The sequence below is a fragment of the Aspergillus clavatus genome, genomic scaffold (genome assembly GCF_000002715.2).
Source record: "Aspergillus clavatus NRRL 1 1099423829806 genomic scaffold, whole genome shotgun sequence".
NCBI classification, from domain to species: Eukaryota; Fungi; Ascomycota; class Eurotiomycetes; order Eurotiales; family Aspergillaceae; genus Aspergillus; species Aspergillus clavatus.
The window spans coordinates 2065020-2085294 of record NW_001517093.1 but is presented as its reverse complement, the minus strand read 5'-3'; the positions used below and the strand labels follow the sequence as shown (position 1 = coordinate 2085294).

At 52.2% G+C, this 20275-nt stretch overlaps 7 protein-coding genes across 7 annotated transcripts, besides 2 other annotated features; 2 read left to right on the top strand and 5 right to left on the bottom strand.

The window, feature by feature from the left end:
- Positions 1-304: 304 nt before the first annotated feature.
- On the top strand, positions 305-1200 carry ACLA_086390 (3,4-dihydroxy-2-butanone-4-phosphate synthase RIB3; the record flags this gene model as incomplete). The annotated part of the gene is made up of 3 exons (XM_001268365.1): positions 305-368; positions 466-583; positions 684-1200. The coding sequence occupies 3 exons, from the start codon at positions 305-307 to the stop codon at positions 1198-1200; spliced, it is 699 nt and encodes a 232-aa protein (XP_001268366.1).
- Positions 1201-1783: 583 nt separating this feature from the next.
- Positions 1784-2668, bottom strand: ACLA_086380 (transcription factor TFIIE subunit TFA2; the record flags this gene model as incomplete). The annotated part of the gene is made up of 1 exon (XM_001268364.1): positions 1784-2668. One exon carries the CDS (start codon positions 2666-2668, stop codon positions 1784-1786), a length of 885 nt encoding a protein of 294 aa, XP_001268365.1.
- A 621-nt stretch (positions 2669-3289) lies between these two features.
- On the top strand, positions 3290-9384 carry ACLA_086370 (putative filament-forming protein (Tpr/p270); the record flags this gene model as incomplete). The annotated part of the gene is made up of 2 exons (XM_001268363.1): positions 3290-3581; positions 3632-9384. The coding sequence occupies 2 exons, from the start codon at positions 3290-3292 to the stop codon at positions 9382-9384; spliced, it is 6045 nt and encodes a 2014-aa protein (XP_001268364.1).
- Positions 9065-9101: a microsatellite.
- Positions 9385-9865: 481 nt separating the features above from the next.
- On the bottom strand, positions 9866-10591 carry ACLA_086360 (transferase hexapeptide domain protein; the record flags this gene model as incomplete). Its single annotated transcript, XM_001268362.1, has 1 exon — positions 9866-10591. The coding sequence occupies one exon, from the start codon at positions 10589-10591 to the stop codon at positions 9866-9868; it is 726 nt and encodes a 241-aa protein (XP_001268363.1).
- A 376-nt stretch (positions 10592-10967) lies between these two features.
- Positions 10968-11708, bottom strand: ACLA_086350 (Mg-dependent acid phosphatase; the record flags this gene model as incomplete). Its single annotated transcript, XM_001268361.1, has 1 exon — positions 10968-11708. One exon carries the CDS (start codon positions 11706-11708, stop codon positions 10968-10970), a length of 741 nt encoding a protein of 246 aa, XP_001268362.1.
- Positions 11709-12310: 602 nt separating this feature from the next.
- On the bottom strand, positions 12311-14331 carry ACLA_086340 (uncharacterized protein; the record flags this gene model as incomplete). The annotated part of the gene is made up of 4 exons (XM_001268360.1): positions 12311-13443; positions 13505-14129; positions 14194-14241; positions 14308-14331. The coding sequence occupies 4 exons, from the start codon at positions 14329-14331 to the stop codon at positions 12311-12313; spliced, it is 1830 nt and encodes a 609-aa protein (XP_001268361.1).
- Positions 12808-12850: a microsatellite.
- A 931-nt stretch (positions 14332-15262) lies between the features above and the next one.
- Positions 15263-20117, bottom strand: ACLA_086330 (putative DEAD/DEAH box DNA helicase (Mer3); the record flags this gene model as incomplete). The annotated part of the gene is made up of 11 exons (XM_001268359.1): positions 15263-16181; positions 16239-16411; positions 16456-16631; positions 16680-16777; positions 16828-16982; positions 17026-17607; positions 17661-18349; positions 18404-18585; positions 18644-19591; positions 19683-19809; positions 19868-20117. 11 exons carry the CDS (start codon positions 20115-20117, stop codon positions 15263-15265), a joined length of 4299 nt encoding a protein of 1432 aa, XP_001268360.1.
- Between the last annotated feature and the right edge of the window lie 158 nt (positions 20118-20275).

Here is a 20275-nt window from a genome sequence, read left to right as displayed (position 1 = left end):
AACCATCTTCGCCTCCGAACTTCCCCGCGTGCCAGCAGTAGTAAGAGTCACCTCACTCAACACACTGATACCGACTTCGAACTCAATTGAACGGATTCCGTTGAGAGAAGTTGATTTTCAGTATCTTGATCTCGGCATATAACCTTTACCCGATACCTTGTCTTAGCTCCGAAGCCCGAGTCCTTCCCCAATTTCGGAGATCGCATATAATTTGCCCCACGTTCAACTTGCCGAGGGGGCAATCACATCGACAATCACAACTTTTCTTCCTCCCCTTTTGTTCCTCCGCTCATAATCCTCCAAGATGCACTCGCCTTCAGATTCCAGTCTCAAGTTCGACTCTATAGAAGACACCATCGCCGCTTTCAGTGAGTTCCTCATCCTTCGAGCATCTTGCGCCACCTGCGCGAACCCCGCGGACCGGCAATCGGGGAAACGAGATTGATGGAGACTGACTCGCCGCAGAGAACGGAGAGTTCATCATTGTTCTTGACTCGCAAGATCGCGAAAATGAAGGCGACCTCATTATTGCCGCTGAGTCGATCACAGACGCCCAGATGGCGTTCCTGGTTCGCTATACGAGGTTGGCACAACCCTTACACTCGCCTCTCCGGGTTTTGCTGGGAGACACTCTTTATGCCCTTTGAAGAAACAATTGCTAACGATCCAACTTTGCACTCTAGTGGCTTGATCTGCGCACCAATTACCTCTGAGATAGCCAACCGCCTTGCCCTGCCACAGATGGTCGTCGAGAACGCCGACCCTAAGGGCACCGCATACACCATCTCGATCGACTCGAGCGACCCCTCCATCACCACCGGAATCTCCGCGCAAGACCGCGCCCTGACATGCCGCACGCTCGCCTCCCCGACGGCGCGCGTCGGTGACTTCCGGCGGCCCGGCCATATCATCCCCCTCCAGGCGAAGAGCGGCGGTGTGCGCGAGCGTAAGGGACACACAGAGGCTGCGGTCGACTTCTGCCGGCTGGCGGGCAAGCCGCCTGCCGGCGTGATCGCGGAACTAGTCGAGGACGGCGAGGTGGTGGAGGGTGTCGCCGAGATCCAGGGCAACAACGGCATGATGCGACGCGATGGGTGTTTGAAGTTCGGGAAGAAGTGGGGGCTGAAGGTGTGCACGATTGAGGATCTGGTCGAGTACCTTGAGCGCAATGAGGGCGCTTTTGCGAATGGAAAGCATTGAAATGAGATGATTTTGTTCGTTCTCTCCCCTCGTGTATATGTGCTATCTCTGGTGCTTTGTTTCATTTGCCTCATTTGCAGCATCCGTGGGTGCTTTTCTGTTCAGGAACCGTCGGCATGGAAATTGGATGGTGTACAGTATGACCTCGGTTGGGTATGGGATTGGGTTGAGGAACCAGTATAGAACTTAACGAAATATGATATCTGACTTCTTGTGTATCTAGAATTGTGGTTGCGGCTGCTGGTAGTAGGGTTTGTGTTGAAAAATTGGAAGAACAGTGCAATATGGTACAAAGCACAAAGTTTGATTTCTTGGGTATCTATCAACGTACATTTTATGAAAATTTAGCAAACGCCAGTGGGAAGAATAGCGAGACTTTTCAGGTCTGGGATAATCGGTGATGGAGAAGTATGAAGTGGTAAGCCGATTTGAAAAAGCCCGTCCCAAACGCCAGTTTATGCAGGTGTAGCAGGGTCATTGAACAGGCACGATCGAAGGATGAGAGCAGGCTGATAGCTTGTGAGCCATGTTTTGAGGTTGAGACCGCAAAGTCCTCACTGATCAGCCATAGGCTGTACGGTATTCACCGCTTGAGATGAGAATAATCTCTCAGGACACCCATCATGTGGGTGTTAGTCGTCTTGCCACTGCGCCGGGTCTTCTTGACCTTCTTATGTTCGATCTTCGGCCGGGCCTTAACGACCTTATTCTTGTTTGTGGGCGTGATTCCTGCCTTTTCCAGCTCTTCCTTGACGGTCTGCTGATCGGGAATCTTGATCTTCTCCCAGATCTGGCGGAACTCTTCATCGAAGTGCTGCACCAGCGACGGGTCATTGGCCCAGACCATCTTCGCATGATCGTCCTTCTTGTTCCGCGTAACCAACAGCTTCCCTTCCTTCTCCAACCGGTTAATCGTGTCCTCCACGTTGGGCCAGCCCTCCCGAAGCTCGCGGACGCTCATCCCCGCCGCAGTCGACTGGGCCTGCAACTTCTGCAGAAGTTGCTCCGCCGTGCGGATGTTGTGCGGCGGCCGGAAGGCAAAGGTGCCTTCGCCGTTCGCGCCGCTCGCGTCATACTGGACCTTTTCGTGGACCTGGAGAATGCGGCGCAGCGCCTGGATATAGCCCTGGTCGTTTGCCCGGTGCTGGAGAGACAGATACGAGACGATGTCGGAGAACCTGAGCGGTACGCCCTTGGCTTTCATATGCTCGATGGCAAATAGCACCTGGGTCATGATATCCTTGCCCGTGCCGGTGTTGGCGGGCTGCGAGTAGACGATGTCGGCATTTTGCCTCTTCCGCTGTGCATCGCTGCCCGGCGTGGGCGTGGGCGTCGAGGACGGGACCTGGGATGTGCTGGTGGAGCCGCCGTTGTTGTTGTTGCCGACGAACCGTCTTTGCTGGGGCATGCGATGGGCGTAGTCCACAACGCTGGCGTTGAAGTTCTTGAGTTGCTGCTGGAGCGACATGGTTGCGACTGGGGATGACGTGAAGAACGCTCAGGTTGGATCGATCGAGGGAGGGATTGGCCCTTATAGAGCCGGCAGGATATTAAAATAGGCTACTTGTAATCATACAAGGTGCCCTGTTCTTCCTGCCTCTGTGATCACGGCGATAACGGGTTGAGTAGACAAAGCGATGAAGCTATTGTAGGCTGGACAAGGACTTCCTACAGCCACAGCCACTCGAGGCTTGGCGGCCTCAGGCATGAAAGAGCAAGGAATATCAGGTGACCACTGCCACGCGCTAACCGCGTTGGGAGCAACGAAGCAGCAACCGCCCAAACGCATGTCTCTTTGATCCTTGGAGACAATTCATCCACCAGCTCGACAGAGGATTCACCTTCGCTTTTCCTCTGTCGTTCATTTCTCCTGTCCTTAAGACTGTCGCGTCATGTTTTAATTGGTCTACCTGAGCGTTGTGTGCACTCCGTAATAAGCAGTGCATGTTACGCGCGCATCGACATCATTGAATCACCTACTAAGCTATCTTTCCGCATCTTCCTATTTGAAACCGATTGCTGTTGATTCCGGACCTCATCGCCCATCTGTTCGAGATAAGCGGCTCAGTTCAGTCGCCTCTCAGCAACCATGGCGGCTGTTACGATTGAGTTGCCCTATATTTCATCGCATTATGCCATCGCGGAGTCGACGCTCACCACTCTTACCCAAGCTCCTACCGTCGAATTAGTCAATCAGCTTCTGGAGGCTATCACAAAGAAAGCACGGAATTATGACGAGCTCGAATCCGACAAGCTTCACTTAGAAGTCGAACTCGAAACTGCCGTTCGCAGCAGCGACTCGAAGATTAAGGTGCTGAAGAGCTCCGTAGAAAAGGGACATGCGGAGGTTGAGGAGACTAGGAAGAAACTACACGAATCAGGTTTGCGCTACTACATATTTGCTCCATTTGCATATTCTTACGCCTGTCAGAAACCGCTCGTTCGTCATTAGAATCCGAGATTGCCACGCTGAAGTCTTCGACCACGTCGAATGAATCGGAAGTGACTACGCTGAAGTCCCGCATATCCTCCCTTGAAGCCTCTAACCGGGACACCCTCGGCCTACTCGAATCCAAGACCGCCGCATACGACAAGCTTGCGGAAGAGCTTTCTGCTCAGCACCAGAAGGCCGTAGATTTACGACGTGAGCTCGCTACTGCGGAACAGAAATTTCAGGCCGAAAATTCGAAATGTGCGAGCGCCTGTTTCCGTGAGCAAAACTTGCAGCAGGAATTGGTGTTGACGAAGAAGAATAACGAATGGTTCGAGACGGAGTTGAAGACAAAGTCTGCCGAGTACCTTAAATTCCGCAAGGAGAAGACGGCCCGAATCGCAGAGCTCCAGCGTGATAACGAGGAGGCGAACTCGACTATCGACTCCCTGAGGCGTAGTGAGAATGCCCTCAAGAATCGCTTGGATGAGGTCGAGCAACGATACGAGGAGTCTCTCTCAAGCATTCAGCAACTCAAAGAGGATGCCATCCAAAATGCGGAAGCCTTAAGAAACGACTTGGATAATGCAAAACGCCTGGCCGAGCTGCAGGGCAATGCTGCAAAGACTGCCAAGGAGCGTGTTCAAGAGTGTCAGCTCGCTCTAGAAAGGGCGCGAGATGATGCGGCAGAGGAAATTTCAAGACTCCGCGTCGAGATCGAAACTGAACACGTTGATAAGGAGGCTGCTGAGCGACGCGTCGCTGAACTCGAGTTGGCCGTCGCCCAATTAGAATCAGAGGGTTCCGCTGCCAGGAGATCCATGAGCCCAGCCCGCGGCTTGAATGGTATAGGACCGAGTACCCCCGTCCGTCCTAGTACTCCAGGTGGAGCATTCACTCCCAGGACTTCTCGCTCTAAGGGTGGACTTACCCTCACCCAGATGTATACGGAGTATGACAAGATGAGAATAATGCTTGCCGCAGAACAAAAGACAAGCCAGGAACTAAGGGCGACTCTTGACGAGATGGTCCAGGATCTCGAAGCCAGCAAGCCAGAAATCGACGAGCTACGCGCCGATCATGCCAGACTTGAGAATGCAGTAGTGGAAATGTCGAACATCCTGGAAACTGCTGGCAAGGAACGCGACGATGCAACCAAGGAAGCACGCAAATGGCAGGGGCAGGTGGAGGGATTGGCACGCGAGGGTGATATTCTGCGTCAACAGCTTCGTGATCTCAGCGCTCAGGTCAAGGTCTTGGTTTTGGAAGTTGCTATCTTGAAGGAAGGCGAAGGAAATTATGACAGAGACGAGCTGGAGAAGATCGCTCGCCAGGAGATCGACGAATCGGCGGCCGAACTAAACCCAACGGGACGTTTCATCAGTCGGAATCTGATGACTTTCAAGGATCTGCATGAGCTTCAAGAGCAGAACGTCACTCTTCGACGCATGCTCAGGGAACTCGGTGATAAGATGGAGGGTGCAGAGGCCCGTGAGAAGGATGCAGTGCGTCAGCAAGAGCAGGAGGAGCTGAAGGACCTTAGGATCCGAGTTCAAACATACCGCGACGAAATCGCAAACCTCGTTGCTCAAACCAAGAGCTACGTGAAGGAGCGGGATACGTTCCGAAGCATGTTGACCCGCCGTCGCCAGACCATTGGAGATGCGTCCACCTTCTCTCAATCTCTTCCTCTTGGTGCAGTGCCTCCATCTGTCGAGGAGCCTGGCAAGGACATACCCGACTATGCGGAGTTGCTGCGCAAGGTGCAAGCACACTTCGATAGCTTCCGCGAAGAGTCAGCCACCGATCATGCGGCTCTGAGACAGCAAGTCAATGAACTATCGCGGAAGAACAGTGAGCTTATGGGCGAGATCAGCCGTTCAAGCAGCCAGCTTGGCGCCGCCACCCAACGAGCCGAACTCCTCCAGAGTAACTTTAACATGTTGAAGAGCGAGAATACAGAGTTGCAAAAGCGCTATGCTACCTTGCTTGAAAATGCTACTAGACAAGATCTCAAGACGCAACAGGCCGCCGAAGACCTGGTTGAGACAAAGGGTCTCGTGGAAAGTCTTCAAAGGGAGAATGCAAACTTGAAGGCTGAGAAGGACCTCTGGAAGAATATTGAGAAGAGATTGAGCGAAGATATCGAAACATTGAGAAACGAGCGTAGCCGTCTCGATTCTCTGAACGCCAATTTGCAGACCATTCTTAACGAGCGCGAGCATACCGATGCTGAAAGTCGCCGTCGCTTGCAGCACAGTGTTGAATCTTTGGAATCAGAATTACAGTCTACGAAACGGAAGCTTACCGATGAAGTTGAGGAGTCGAAGAAGGCTGCACTACGGAGAGAGTACGAGCACGAGCAGAGTCAAAAGCGGATTGATGATTTGGTGACAAGTCTGAGCTCAATCCGGGAGGAGCTGGTCGCCACAAAGACAACTCGGGATCATCTGCAGAGTCGGGTAGATGAGCTGACTGTCGAACTGCGGAGTGCAGAGGAGCGCCTGCAAGTCGTACAATCTAGACCGAGTATCTCTGCTACACCAGCTGTAGCTACGGAGGAAAGTGTTCCGGATACCGGTCTCACCCGCGAACAGGAATTAGGCATCCAGGTCTCTGAATTGAAGCGTGACCTGGATTTGGCTAAGGGTGAACTCGAACACGCAAAGGAGCAGGTCGAAGTCTACAAGAATATCAGCCAGGAGACTGAGGAACGCTTGCAGTCAGTTACTGAGACGCAAGAACAGTATCGCGAAGAAACAGAACTTCTGGTGGAGGAGAAGGAGAAGAAGATTCAAGATCTTGAGAAACGGATTGAGGAGATCTCATCTGAACTTTCTACGACAAACAACGAGCTTTCCAAACTGCGCGACGAACAAGGCGAAGCTGCACGTCACCTGGAAGAGCAGAAGGTCGCATTGGAAGTCCAGATCACAGGTCTGAAGGACGAAAAGGAACGTCTTGTAGCAGCCGCCCAATTCCACCAGGATGATCTCAAAGCCCAGGCTGAGATCGCCCAGCATGCCCAGCAAAACTACGAAAGTGAGTTGGTTAAGCATGCCGAGGCTGCAAAGAACCTGCAAATAGTTCGTGCGGAAGCCAATCAGCTGAGATTGGAACGCGCCGAAGCTCGTACCCAGGCCGACACCTACAAAGAAGATCTTGTCAAGAAAGAAAAAAGTTGGAGTGAACTCAAAGATCGATACGAGAATGAACTTTCCGAGTTACAGAAGCGCCGTGAGGAAATTCTTCATCAGAATTCCTTGCTCCACACTCAGCTGGAAGACATCACAAAGCAGATCACGGCTCTGCAACGAGATCGCGCCGCTGTTGCCGAGGATGAACAAGATGGAGAAACGACGGCACCAAATCTGGAAAGTCTCCAGGAGGTCATCAAGTTCCTGCGGCGCGAGAAGGAGATCGTCGATGTGCAATACCACCTTTCTACTCAGGAGAGCAAACGCCTTCGCCAGCAACTCGATTACACACAATCTCAACTTGATGAGGCGCGCCTCAAGCTGGAGCAGCAGCGCCGCGCAGCTGCTGATAGCGAGCACACGGCTCTGAGCCACAATAAACTCATGGAGACGCTAAACGAGCTCAATTTGTTCCGCGAGAGCAGCGTCACGCTACGAAACCAGGTCAAGCAGGCAGAAGCTGCATTCGCTGAGAAATCTGCTCGTGTCGACGAACTCGTGCAGCAAATTTCGCCCCTGGAGACACGCATCAGAGAACTGGAGAACGTTGTGGAGACGAAAGATGGGGAGATGAAACTTTTGCAGGCTGATCGGGACCGTTGGCAACAACGCACACAGAACATCTTGCAAAAATACGATCGAGTCGACCCTGCTGAAATGGAAGGGCTAAAGGAGAAGCTCACGACGCTGGAGAAGGAGCGGGACGAGGCTATCTCAGCTCGCGACACATTGCAAGCACAAGCTGCCACGTTCCCTGAGCAACTCAAGCATGCCGAAGATAGGGTGCAGGAACTGCGCACTAAGCTCACAGAACAGTTTAAGGCCAGATCTAAGGAACTCACTGGCCGTATCAACGCCAAGCAACTTGAGTTGAACGCTGTGGTGCAGGAGAAAGAAGTCATCCAGGAAGAGCTGAAGACGACCAAAGAGGAGCTAAATGAGCTCAAGGTTAAGATGGCTTCTCAGCCACCCGCCCCTAGTGCACCCACCAGTGAGGAAGCACATGCTGTCAACTCAACACCCGCGTCCCAATTCCCGACAGCCACGCAGACCGCCCCGGCAACCGATGACGAGCGAGTTAAGGCTCTGGAGGAGAAGATCCAGCGCCTTGAAGCCGCTCTTGCTGAAAAGGATGCTGCTTTGGCTGCCAAGGATGCCGAGCATGAGGCGAAGATCAAGGAGCGGGTGGACAAGCTCAAGGAAACGTTCAACAATAAGATGGTGGAGATCAGAACGGCCCATCGACAGGAAGTTGAAAGGCTATCGGCCGCTCAACAGACCGCGCCCCAAGAGCCAGCAACTCCTGTATCGAAACCCGATCAGGTTCCTGCAACTCCTTCGAAGGATATTGAGCTTCCTGAGCTCACAGACGCCCAGGCGAGAGCTTTATGCGCGAAGAACGAGACTATTCAAACCATTCTTCGCAACAACATTCGAACAATGCTTGCAAAGGAGAGGGAGAAAAAGAAGCAAGAGGCCCAGTCAACATCAGGGGCGGACCAGGAAGCTCTGGCTCAGCTGGAGAGAAAGTTCAGCGAAGAGAAGGAAGCAATGAAGAAGGCGCACGAGGAAGGTATGGAAGAGAAGATCAAGTCTGCTGTTGAACTATCGGATAAGAAGACCCTTGTCAAGATCAGTATGCTTGATACTCGCTGGAGGACGGCTCAGGCCAAGCTTGAAGTGGTCTCAAAAGCTGCAACGGAAACTCCTCAAAAGCCTGTGGTTGAGGTATGGGAGGTAGCTAAGGTTACAAAGGCGCCTCCTGCGCAACCACAGGCAGCGAAACCTGCACAAGCCACGGCAGCCGCTCCCGCTGTAGGTCCAAGTCCAGCACAAGCTGCTGCTGCGCCTCCAGCACCCGTAGCACCGGCACCTACTTCAGTCATCGGCAGCCAGGAACAGAAGGGTGCTTCTGCACCTACTACCGCTCCTGCTCCTCAGGCGGCTGCTGTTCCAGCTGCGATCACTGCTCCTGCGGAAGCTCAAGCCCAAGCCACTGAACAAGCACCGCAGCAAGCGCCGCAACAACAACAAGTTGCCCCGGCACCAAACCAACCGACGGCTCCGTTTGCACAAGCCCAAAATCAGCAGCAAGCTTCATCATTGCCTAACAAGCCTCCTGCTGGCTCGGGTGTTTTGAGAGCTCTTCAATCAGGGCTTCCAGTCGCACGAGGCGGTCGAGGCGGCGGCCGTGGTGGTGCGCATCAACAGAACCCATTTGGTGCGCAGGCAACTGAACAGCAGCAACAACCGCAACAGCAACAACAACAACAGGCTCAGACTCAACAGAGCCAGCGGGGCGCTGGTGTTCGGGGCCGGGGTGGACGGGGAGGATTCGGCCGAGGTGGCCACCAAAACGTTCAGGGAGGTAATGCACCTCAAGGACAGGGCCAGTCAAGCCCCGGCGGCGGTCGCGGTGGAATGAATGTTCAAGCCCGCCAGTTTATTCCTCAAGGAAACAAGCGGGCCAGAGAAGATGGCGGCGAGGCCGGGAATGATGCTGGAGCCACCGGCGGAAAGCGGATGAGAGGAGGTGGTCATGCCAGAGGTTCTTGAGCAGTGTCTTGACATAGACTAGTGGTTTCTGTTTTCTACTATGCATGTACGTCTATTTGCGGATCTGTTTGCCATTTTGAAGCATCCATGAAGATTTCAAAGGCCTTTTCCAAGACGAAGGCAGTCAAAACCCATTCCATTTCATATGTTCATCATGTCTATTTCCCAAAGTGTACGGTAACCAACGTCAAACAACATTTGCATTAGAATACCTGTAACTACCGGTCATGGATGGAGAGAGTTCGTTGTGATTCGCGCGCATTGGGAATTCGATTCATCTCTATCTATGATCTGGGTATAAAGCATCCACAAAACAAACACGCACAAGAATAAAACAAGATATCGTGTAAAACGCCTAGCACCTCCAAGATATGCACGCGAAGGCATCAACACTCAAAATCCGGGAACCGCTCTTGGTAGAGAGGACTGCTTGACTTCCATGGTGACCCGGCCTACTCAAAGATCAAGAGATCACGCGTCCTCATTTCCTTCTAGCGGACGCAGAAGACCCAATAAGCCGGACCAGAACCTCCCTCTCCTTCTGTAGGGCCATCAATCGCGCATCCTCGGTCACCTTCGCCTCGAGAGCAGTCACGCCCTGCGCGGCCGCCACAGACGAGATCACCTTCCCCGTAGCCCTCTTCCTCCTCTGCCCGAAGCCCACTCCAGAACCCCAAACAACCATCCAATCCTTGATCACCGTATTCGCCGCAATCACACACCCGGCGCACACCTTTGAATGCGCGCCCAGCGACACACGCCGGTTGATGACCGCCAGCGCGTCAACGGTGACAAAGGAGTGGACATGGGCGCCCGACGAAACCGAGACGAGGGGTCCGACGGTGACTCCGTTCGAGATCCGGGTGGAGATGACCTCCTTGCCCGCCGTGGGGGGCAGGGAAGGGTATGTGGTTGGCGCGGTGCCGATGATGCTCTTCTCGCTGATGATGCAGCCTTCGCCGATGATGACGGGCCCGTCGTAGGAGTAGATGCGGGCGCGCGGGTGGATAACGGTCCCCGGGCCGATGGAAATGGGATGTATGCCCTGGCAGAGCACGGAGTCGGCGACGGTGGAGGTCTGGTGGGCGGCGACGGGAGCTCGGGGCGTGGGAGAGGGAGATGCGGAGGATGAGGGGGAGGCGCGTTGGTGTGGATTCGGGGGGCGGAGGTGCGTGTCAGATCTGGGTTGACTTGGTCTGGGATCCATGTCTAAGGGGAGGAGGGTTTGTCCCAGACGTCGTGTTGAGGTGTTGACTTGGAACGACGGAACTTCTGCCGCGGGTTTGGATGTTGATAAGATTAAGATAGTGTTTGGGGGTTGGGAAGCTTTGGCGGAGTTCCTGGTCCGCCCAACAGCACCTGGCAAGTCTTCTTGGTAGACAACATGGATTTGTCACTTGATAGGGAAGTAATTGGAGAAATAACGTTTCGATTAAAATTCTATATAGGTTGTTGTCATCAAGCGTATCTTGTCCCTGGGTGTCTCATAAGGACTGTCATAAAATGTATCCGGATCCAACTCCCTGCCCATGATAAAGAGCAGGCACATGCATATACAGGCCAATTGTCTAGTCCCATGCCACTCATTCTGCACTCTCCTGCTTCTGCGTCGCCGATTTAATACCATTCCTTTTTCTCCAGGCCCAAACTCCGCGATCCACCTCCGCCTTCGTCATCCCATCTCGAACGAGGCAGAATGTGACCCCGAGTTCAGTCTCAACGTTGCGGTTGCGCGCTTCATCGTCGAAAAACAGCATATCCTCATAAGCAATCCCGCTGGCTTGTTGGATTTTGGAAAAGTGTTGTGTCTTCGTAGCAGGAAATATCTGGATGTAATCAAAGTAGTCTAGTGCCCGGCTGGAGCGTGCCTTCGCGGCCGGGTTATCTGAAAAGGTTGGGATGATGTGAAGCGCCTTGAGCATGTCGCGAGCAAGGTCGGGGGCGTGTGTGCGGGAGGCAAGAGCAAGGGGAATCGAGTGAGTTTTGCAAGCGTAGATAATCGCAGAAACAGCAGGGTAGAAAGCGAACGATTCGTTCCATCTAGATGAAGCATACAGGATCAGCATAGGGAAATCAGAATAGGTCTGACGATCGGATGTGAGGTAATGCTCGGGGTTCTCGGGTGCATACTTGTCTACACAGCGAGAATTGTTATCGCGAGGTTTGATGGGTGCGCTGACATGTGTATCGACCCAAAACGGCCAAAGAGTGTAATCCAGATCGAATGCGATCAGTTTTGGCAGTGGAAGGCCGTCATTGAAGGTGTCTGGCGCAGTAGACGCATCCTCCAATGGCCGAGTATTCGTCCGCTTGTTCTTCATCATTTCGCCTATGGTCTATGCCCAATTGCAGACAGGAAAAGAATCTGAGGATCTCTTCTTGCGAATCTCTCCTTTCTAGGCGAACAGTAGACGAATAGTATTCTTCAAATGAGTCGCAAATTGATCCGTGGTTGAGCAAAGGACAATTCTTGATAGTACCAAGAATCACCGCGATAACCATCAGATCTCACGTGTTCTGCGATTTCAAGCTCCATCTCGACATCTATCCTAGAAAGACAATCTCATCATAGCTAGCAATGCCAACAAGACCAACAATCCTCGGGGAATTGATTCCTTTAGCTGTTACTTACAAGAACTTGAGTCATTCTGATGCTCTGTAACCTGAGTACTGAGTAGCCTTTCAAAACCGAAAGAAATCCCCAATGAAATCACACCCATTCTGACAAAGGCCATCTCTCCAACCCTCCAACCGCCCAACCTTTTGTTTTCTTTTTGCCAGCTTGCTCACTTTTCTTCGATTTTTTTTTTCTTCTCTTTTTTTTGGTCATATATGTGACCGGCCTTCGGAATTGCAGTAAATCCCCTTTGTATTCCAATCTGGACGAGTCTTTCATTCGCCCAAGTGCCATGGATCCAATGAACCATCAAGACAAAGAGCTGTAGTTGATGCACTTGACAGTCTCGAGGAACTTCCAAATCTGCTGGTGTTCTTCAGCTCCTCGGATGGTCATCTCATAGGCCAGAGCATCCCAGTCCGCGGCATAGATCATGACGCGTATCTGCTGCTGGATACTGAGGATATCATCTGCGCCAACGGCATCCGCAATGATGCGTCGCCAGAACGCAAAGGGCACTCCGAACCGCCATCCTCCCTTGTGAGAGCTGCGAGTAACAGAATTGGAATGGCCTCTGCCCTTTCCTGAGCGAGGTGCCTGGCTTGGAGACTCTGAGCTCTTGATCTCTTGGGTTTCGGGGCTCTTGGTCCCTTGAGACTCAGGCCCTTTGTTCTTGATGGCTGGCTGCAGAGAGGGGAAGTTCACCTCAAAATGCTGGGCTCCGGGATGGAAGGGTCCAATGGGGTAAGGCTCAAAGAGTGGAAACTCATCAAGGACTTCCTCTGGGCTTGGTTCGGCGGGCTCCTCTTCCACCTTCACGTCCTCCACCTTCTCTTCTTCCACCGTCTCCTCGGCACTGGGAGGGCTTTCCTCTTCCTCAGGGGCGGCTTCGTTAGCACGATCATAGTCGTCCAGCAGGATGGCACGAGAGACCACCATCATTTTCAAGGCAGTCCTCCACAGGTCACTATCACGCACGCCTTCGTTTTTCATCGCATTCATGCAAACTCGTTTCCCAAGACGTGCATATTCAATGTCCAATTTCTTCTGCATTTTGCGTTGAGCCGCGCGGTGGTCGTCCTCTTCGCTGAGCTCATCAATTCCCGTGCCATCGTTGGACATGAGTTCGCCAACCATCTCGGCTTTGTCGAGGAATTTGCATTCGTTCGGTCCTAGGCCTTCGTTCGGAAGCCAGATAATTCCCTTGCACTGCTGTGCAGTACCTGGCAGGGATGGCCCCTTGCCGCTGGGGAGGAAAGCCAAAAGCTGTTCGGGAGTTCGATGCATGCTTAGCATGCTTGACAAATGGACAGCGCAGCTACCGGTCAAGTTCGTGTTGGACAGAATAAGGAATGGAATCGAGCGCAAGCCACGGGTACAAGCGTAGTACTTCAACTCGTCATGGCTGGGCTTCTTTGCAGCAGACGAAGCATGAGATGAGCCTGCAAGAGTCACAATATTAGCTTTCAAAGTATGATTGAGACGCTTAGGTGCTTCACTTACCGTTCTGTTGGACCACCTTGCCTCTCTTGGGCGACTGTTTTGCAGCAGTCTTCTTAGGCGGCTCATTCTCCTTTCCATTGGTGATCTGCAGATTCGCCAGATCTTGCTCGATTGTCTCCTCCTCTTGAGCGTTGTCACCGTCCAGGCCGATAATGGCATCGGCATCCGCCTCCAGGTAGTCCAAATCGCTGTGCATATAGACACGCGCCAAGATCTCGATTCCCTTTGCCCCTAACGGATTGTTTCCAAGATCCAACTTCTTGAGCATGAAGCAATCCTTGAACGAAGCGAGGAAGTCGTGCCAGATCTCCTGCTCCTGGGGAGTGCGAATCTCGAATTTATTGTGCGAAATATCCAACTCTCTCAAGTCGGCAGCTGAGGACTTGACCACCTCAGACAGCTTCCGAAGTGACAGAACTGTTAGTTGATTGCCTTGCAGATGCAATTCAGTCACCTTGGCGGATCCTTCTAGGTGTTCCTCGTCGCGATACTTGATACACGCAATCAGGTCATCAATAAACTCCGCAAAGCCCTCATCGGCGAGGTCCTTGTTCGAGATGTCGATTTCCACGACGGGATCTCGCACTGCTGCTTTAGCGCCGGCCCCGGGGGGAATTCTTTTTTTCTGTGAAATTGCCAGTCAATAACGGATCTCTTCAACGCATAGCAGTCGAGGGGCGGCGACTTACCAAATCTTTGGAGACCACCTGGCCGGCTTTCAGGCTGGTGATCTTTCTCTGTAAGTACGGCGTTAGTCTGCATCACCTCAAAGGTCAATGTTTGTGAGGGGAAAGATAACTTACAGCTGAATAATTCAACTTGCCCATCTTTGGCGATTCCCGGGGACAGCGGTTTGTTCTGCATATGACACGGTCAGTACGGTTCTACAGTGTAGCGGCAATCAAGGCTGGAGTTGAAGCACGTCCAGTCCACCACAAGCTGGAGATCCGTGTTGGCACACACACAAAGTCCAGACGCATGAAGATGAAACACAGACAATCATGAAGTAGAGAGATAAAAGAAAAGAGCAGCACATACCTTGTTGTTCAGACAACTCTGGATCGATTGTTGTGCGAGATACTAACGCGCCCAGGAAACAACGCGAGAATCAGCTCTAGGAGACCCAAAGGCAACAGTTAACACACAATATCAGAATCTTGAGCCAGAGCAGCACATTCAGAAGATAAGAGGTTCACGCGAGGAAGGTAAATACTTAAATACCTACTTTGCCCTCTTTGATCGATTCAGGAAGCGTGGTTGTGATCGAACGACAGACAAAGGGGATGAAGAGGGAAGAAGATGAAAAAGGGATGCTCTGTCTCTAGTTGTCGTTTGTATACCATCAGCTGGCAAGAGACAGCAGGGTCAGAACACGCTAGTGATGAGGATTCACAGAGGTTGTGAATATGTGCTCTGTTGTGTTCATTCACTGTTGTGCCTTTTTTTCCGGTTGCCTCCGTCACTAATTACTATTACTATGTCTTTTGGGCAAGGATGTCAAGGTCTACGACGGACAAAAGCGGACATGGAGCTCAAAAGCCCTTTGATTTTCTTTGTTAAAAGAGATCTGTATAAAGAGATGGGATATTCACCGCGGTCTTGATTATGGTATACAAGCATGCGAGTCACTCTTACAACCCTTTTGACATGCCCTCGACAAAAAGAGCAAACAGAAACCACACAAAGTAAATTCCATGAAAGTATCAAGTATGTTCTCTCTTTCTCCCTTAGACCTGATTATGGTCTAGGCGTACCATCCTAGAAGAAGTCGACAATGTCTTTGAATTCGTGTAGCAGAGCAGGGTCAATGCCATCCCAGTCCCTTGGACCCTCAGGCAGCGTTGTAGGCTCGTGGGCACTTTCCCTCAACTTAGTAGTAACTCCATCGTCCTTACAGCTCTTGCTTAGCCTATTCCTTTTCGCCGTTCTGGCATCCGTAGATTCGTCTTCGTCTTCACATCCCCAGGACATGCACCTTTTCTGCCCACGTTGTCCCGATGTATCGAGTACATGTTCGTCGACATCGAGAACCAAAACTGGAGAGCTTTCAAAGCCAGCCAGATCAAGCTCCTGACCTACTTTGAATTCACTCGACGGTGTAGGGGTCTGTTCTGGTGCTTTCAGAGGACTCGTGGCCGCTTTGCTCGTCTGGTCGTCGGCTTGTCCCGGGGTTTCAATGGGTGAAGGCTGGGCGTTGTATGTGAATGGCTCATCCATCTCAGTCCAGGGGTCGTCTGTCTCAATGGTTTTGACAAAATCCGCAGACTTTCTGGTGGCGTCCTTGTTCCCCTGTACTGGTATTTTCATGGGGAGGCCGAGTAACAAAGCTGAAGGGGAGGGGAGGTCATCGAAACTATCGTCCCCATAGTCGCTCGAAGAGGTTTGACGCTTGGAAAGTGAAGTGGAGAAGTTCTCGTTGATGGTGTCTCCAAGATCTGTGATGTCTGAGTGTTGTTGGTCTTGTTGCGGTAGAGGGGAGAAGAGCTTGCTCTTCGTTGTGTCGCTTGTGGGAGCGGAGGTCTCCGTCGTTGGAGCCTTGGTATGGTCTTTCTTGGGCATGCTCGCCGACAGCGTCAGTTGATTGAGTCCACTGTTGGACTGATTGCCGGTATGTGATTGCTTTCGGGTTGCTTTGTGCGGTTTCTCCAAGCCCTCGCGGCAGCAGAGATGCTTGCATCTGGATATGGTTCAGCGCCCAGTTTCAGTGCCCATGTGGCAAAAAATCGACACCTACGTCGTCTTATCCTTGCACCTATGGTTGCACGCCCATCGGCCATTTTCTAGACGAGCTGGCTCTTTCTCAGCTTCCGTGAGTGGGTTTGCTGCCCTGATCTCTTTCGCGCTCTTTTCTTCGGTGCCGTTGCAGACTGACTTGACTATTCTCTCAGGGCTGGACCGGCTGTCCTTCTCTGCTCATTTTAATTCGGCCATGTTTCAGCTTAGACGAAGACGGACTTACCTGCTTCGAGGAAGTCGTCAAACAACCAATCGTCATTGTCGATATCATCCCTCCTTTGCTCCGTGGGCTTGGTCGTCTGGGGGTTCTGCTCGGCCCTCTCACAAGGCCTGTAGGGGAACAAGACATTTGCAAGTTCCGGCTTGATCTCCGCATATCTCAAAGTTCCAGCTACTGATCATCAGCCTAGTACACAGCAGGGGCAGGAGTATCACGCACCGATATCATCGCACATTACATAGCATGTTATGCAGTGCCCCGGACTCTTCAACTCTGCATTCAGGAGTATCTCTTGACCCTGTTTGAGCTTGTTTGCGCTACGCGATGGTCAATTTTGTACTAAGATATCAGGCAATACCATACACACCTGATACGCCGGAAATCGATCAAGCGGCCATCGGAGATCTCTGCTAGGAAGCAAACATATACAGGCCGCCGCTGGTAGAAAGTCGGGGTCTTCTCGTTTATAAAGGCGATTTCAGCTTTGAAGCGTACTTTTACATGCTTCCCAGGCTTGATGTCCTGCATGTGATAAACAAGGTGTCCTTGGACAAAAGTAGAGAACGCTCACCTTTCCTATCAGTTTGACGCTCACCCTTAATTTGGGAAACTCTGCCACTCGGCCCAATATTTTCATTCCAAAGGGGGGATTCCTGCTGAGTATCATATCAATCCGATGAGGCTCCGTGTCTTCAAGTGCATCGATGCTGGTGACCCCGGCTGCCGCAAGCTTTCTAACTGCGACAATACCAATCTGATCAATCTGTTTCATCTGCAGAGGCGATGTATCCCAGACCTTGGCCCCGAAGCTCCTGGCGAGCTCTAGGGCATTCCGAGTGGCAATGGAGTCCTCGCGGGAAATCTGACAGTCTATCACGCACCGAATAAGCCTGTTAATGTGGGAAAACACGATGGCTTTGTCCTGCTGGAAAGCAAATTTGTGTTTCTGGTATTGATCGCCATCTGGATACTCGACTGCGCCCAGCTCAGATTGAATAAGCAGGAGGATTTTGTGAGCTGGGAGTGCTATGTCGACTTTGACTGCGAACCGGATGCCATTGGCGCGGTTGAGTTCCTTGTACAACGACTTCTCACCCGCCTTCAGGCGTATCTCACGGAATTCCTCTGCCTCGGCGATTGCAAAGAGCTGGATCCCGGCATTAGCAACCTCGTGGTAAGGGAAGATTCAATATATCTTACCACTTGAGAGACAGTAGCATGTGGCTCCAATGCCAAAAGAGTCTTCATAGTCTCGAACCGTACATAGTACCGCGCCATGGCGTCCCCGAAGGACGTGGATTTGAGACAATCAGAGGCTACCAGCCCTGTTTCCTGCAGGAGTCTGATGTCTTTCTCGCAGATCTGCCGAAGCATTTCATCCTCGTCATCTTTCGTGGCCCCTTCTTTCAACTGGTAATGCTTTGGGTTTCTCCTCAGCCTCACGAATAGAAAAGTACCAGCAAGCCATCTGACAGCGGAGTCGACATCCGCCACATTACCTAGACCGATCTCAGCATTCAGGTGGTCGATCAAGTTGAGATGCAAGCAGCTCTCGAGAGTTTCAGATCCGGAGGCGAGTTTCTCATAGTGTTGCACCCGCTCCTTTCTTGTCATAATCACTGCAATGGCGCTATCGTCGAACTGGGGCCGACCAGCTCGCCCGAGCATCTGCATTATCTCAAGATCAGAGTACTCTTTGCACCCCCCGTCCTGCCATCCAGCTGTGCCTTTGACAATCACTAGATGGCACGGAAGATTGACACCCACAGCTAGGGTGGAGGTGCAGCAAATGACGTTGATATGTCCCTGCAAGTAGCCTGTCTCAACTGCATAGCGATCTGCAGAGTCAAGGCCAGCATGGTGAAATGCAACTCCTGCCACCAATGTAGCTAGTGCGATAGATGAGCATTTGGATCGTGCTGCAGAACGGGGAAGGGACGTACCTCTGAGGTCTGCATTGTGGGCTTCTAGACGTCTTCCAGAACCTTTCCACAACCTTGCTGGAGGATTGGTCATTGACCATAGCCGAGCGAGCTCCTTTGCAGTAGCGACGCACGAATTCCGAGTGCAGCAGAATATCATGATCGGCTTCCTGCATGAATGTGTACCTAGGACATCGGGGAGCCTGTTGACAAGTCTTTTAGTAGAGACCATGGAAGGAAGGAAGGGTTATTCTCGCTTACTTCGAGCTGCACAGTTTGTCAAAAGCAAAGTCATTGCTGTGCGACTGATACCCGTATACAAACTTCTGGAGCTTGACTGGACGAAACTCCTCGCCGAAGTGCTCTCGATGTGCCGGTACATGTTGATTAGTAGCATCCTTCCCCAGCCAGGTCGCAATGTCTTCCGAGTTGGGGACGGTGGCACTCAACGCAACGAAACGCACATTCGACCCGAATGTCTTCATTCTCGACACGACCGCTTCCAAAGTCGCTCCACGGCCCTCCTTGAGAATATGGACCTCGTCGATCAGGAACAACTTCACCAACTGCATCAAGCGCGCGTGGTCTTTCCACTTGCGCGTCATGCTATCCCACTTCTCGGGCGTCGTGACTATTATCTGGCTGTTCTGTACACTCCTGAGCTGCGTGTAATCGGTGTCCCCTGTCAGCTCCGCACACTGAAGGCCCAGCGACATGAACTTCCTGTTCCAATCCCGGAATCGCTCGGAGCAGAGAGACTTGGTGGGGGCCTGGTAGACGACTTTGAAGCGCTCGTCCTTCAACGTACTGAGCAGGCGGCATATCGCCAACTCCATGATGACCGTCTTGCCACTTCCTGTAGGTGCAGCAAGCACGATGTTGTCATCGGTCTTGTAGACATGCTGAAAGCATTTGGATTGAACAGCGTTGAAGACTGGGAAATGGAAGATGGACCGGTAACTATCAGGGAGCTCGTGAACAGAAACGAGCACTATGCCCCTAATGGACATGGGGATATTCTGGAAGGGACTCCTCTGTGCGCGATCTGAGCCTAACGATACCGTAGAGCTATCATGGAACGGCAATTCCTCGTCTTGTATCTGAGGCTTTTCAGCTTGGCAATGCTGCCCCCGAAGCGGTGCATTTGTCTTCGCAGCGTGTAACCTGCTGAGCGGGCTGGAAGGCGATCTCAGACCAAGATCCGAAGAGCTTGATCCCAGGCCCCGATTTGGCGTGACGTGGGAAACAGCTATAGCCGCTTAGTTTCGTACGAGCATCAAAAGACAGCATATGAGTAGACCTACTCTGAAAGAAACGCGAGACCTGCCTCGGTGCCTCCTCTCTTGAATTCGACGGGTAAGCCACGGTAGTCAATTGCCTCGCCACAGTATGATAGTTGCCATCCGAATGGGCAAGCAGTTCGAGATCTTGGATATCGCTTTCAGCTTCGCCGTGACACTCCCGTGAGCAGATGGACAAACTTACCGAACGCATCCAGCTGGAGGTCGTCGGCTCGCGAGGGCAACTCCGGTTGGCTCTCGGGGCCGACGGTTCCAAGCTCGTTTTCTTGAGGCATGCGCCGATGATGGGGGATCTGAGCTCCTTCGATGAGTCTCTGGTCAATGACGGCTTTTGGAGTGGGCAATGTGCTTGAAGATCCATGAGGACCTAAGGAACGTTTAGCAGAGGCCGTATGGTGGGACATCGGGATGGGGTGATGAGGTTTGCGTCTCATCTTGCTCAGCTGGCAAGACAATCAGTATTCGACTTTTCTGAGATACCGGAGCATACGGGGATCAATGTATGCAACGGTCTTCCAAGTTGCAAGGCGAAGGGGGAGTCCTCATTCAGTCAGCATCGATGCCCCAGGCGAGGAGGCACGTGAAGAACCCA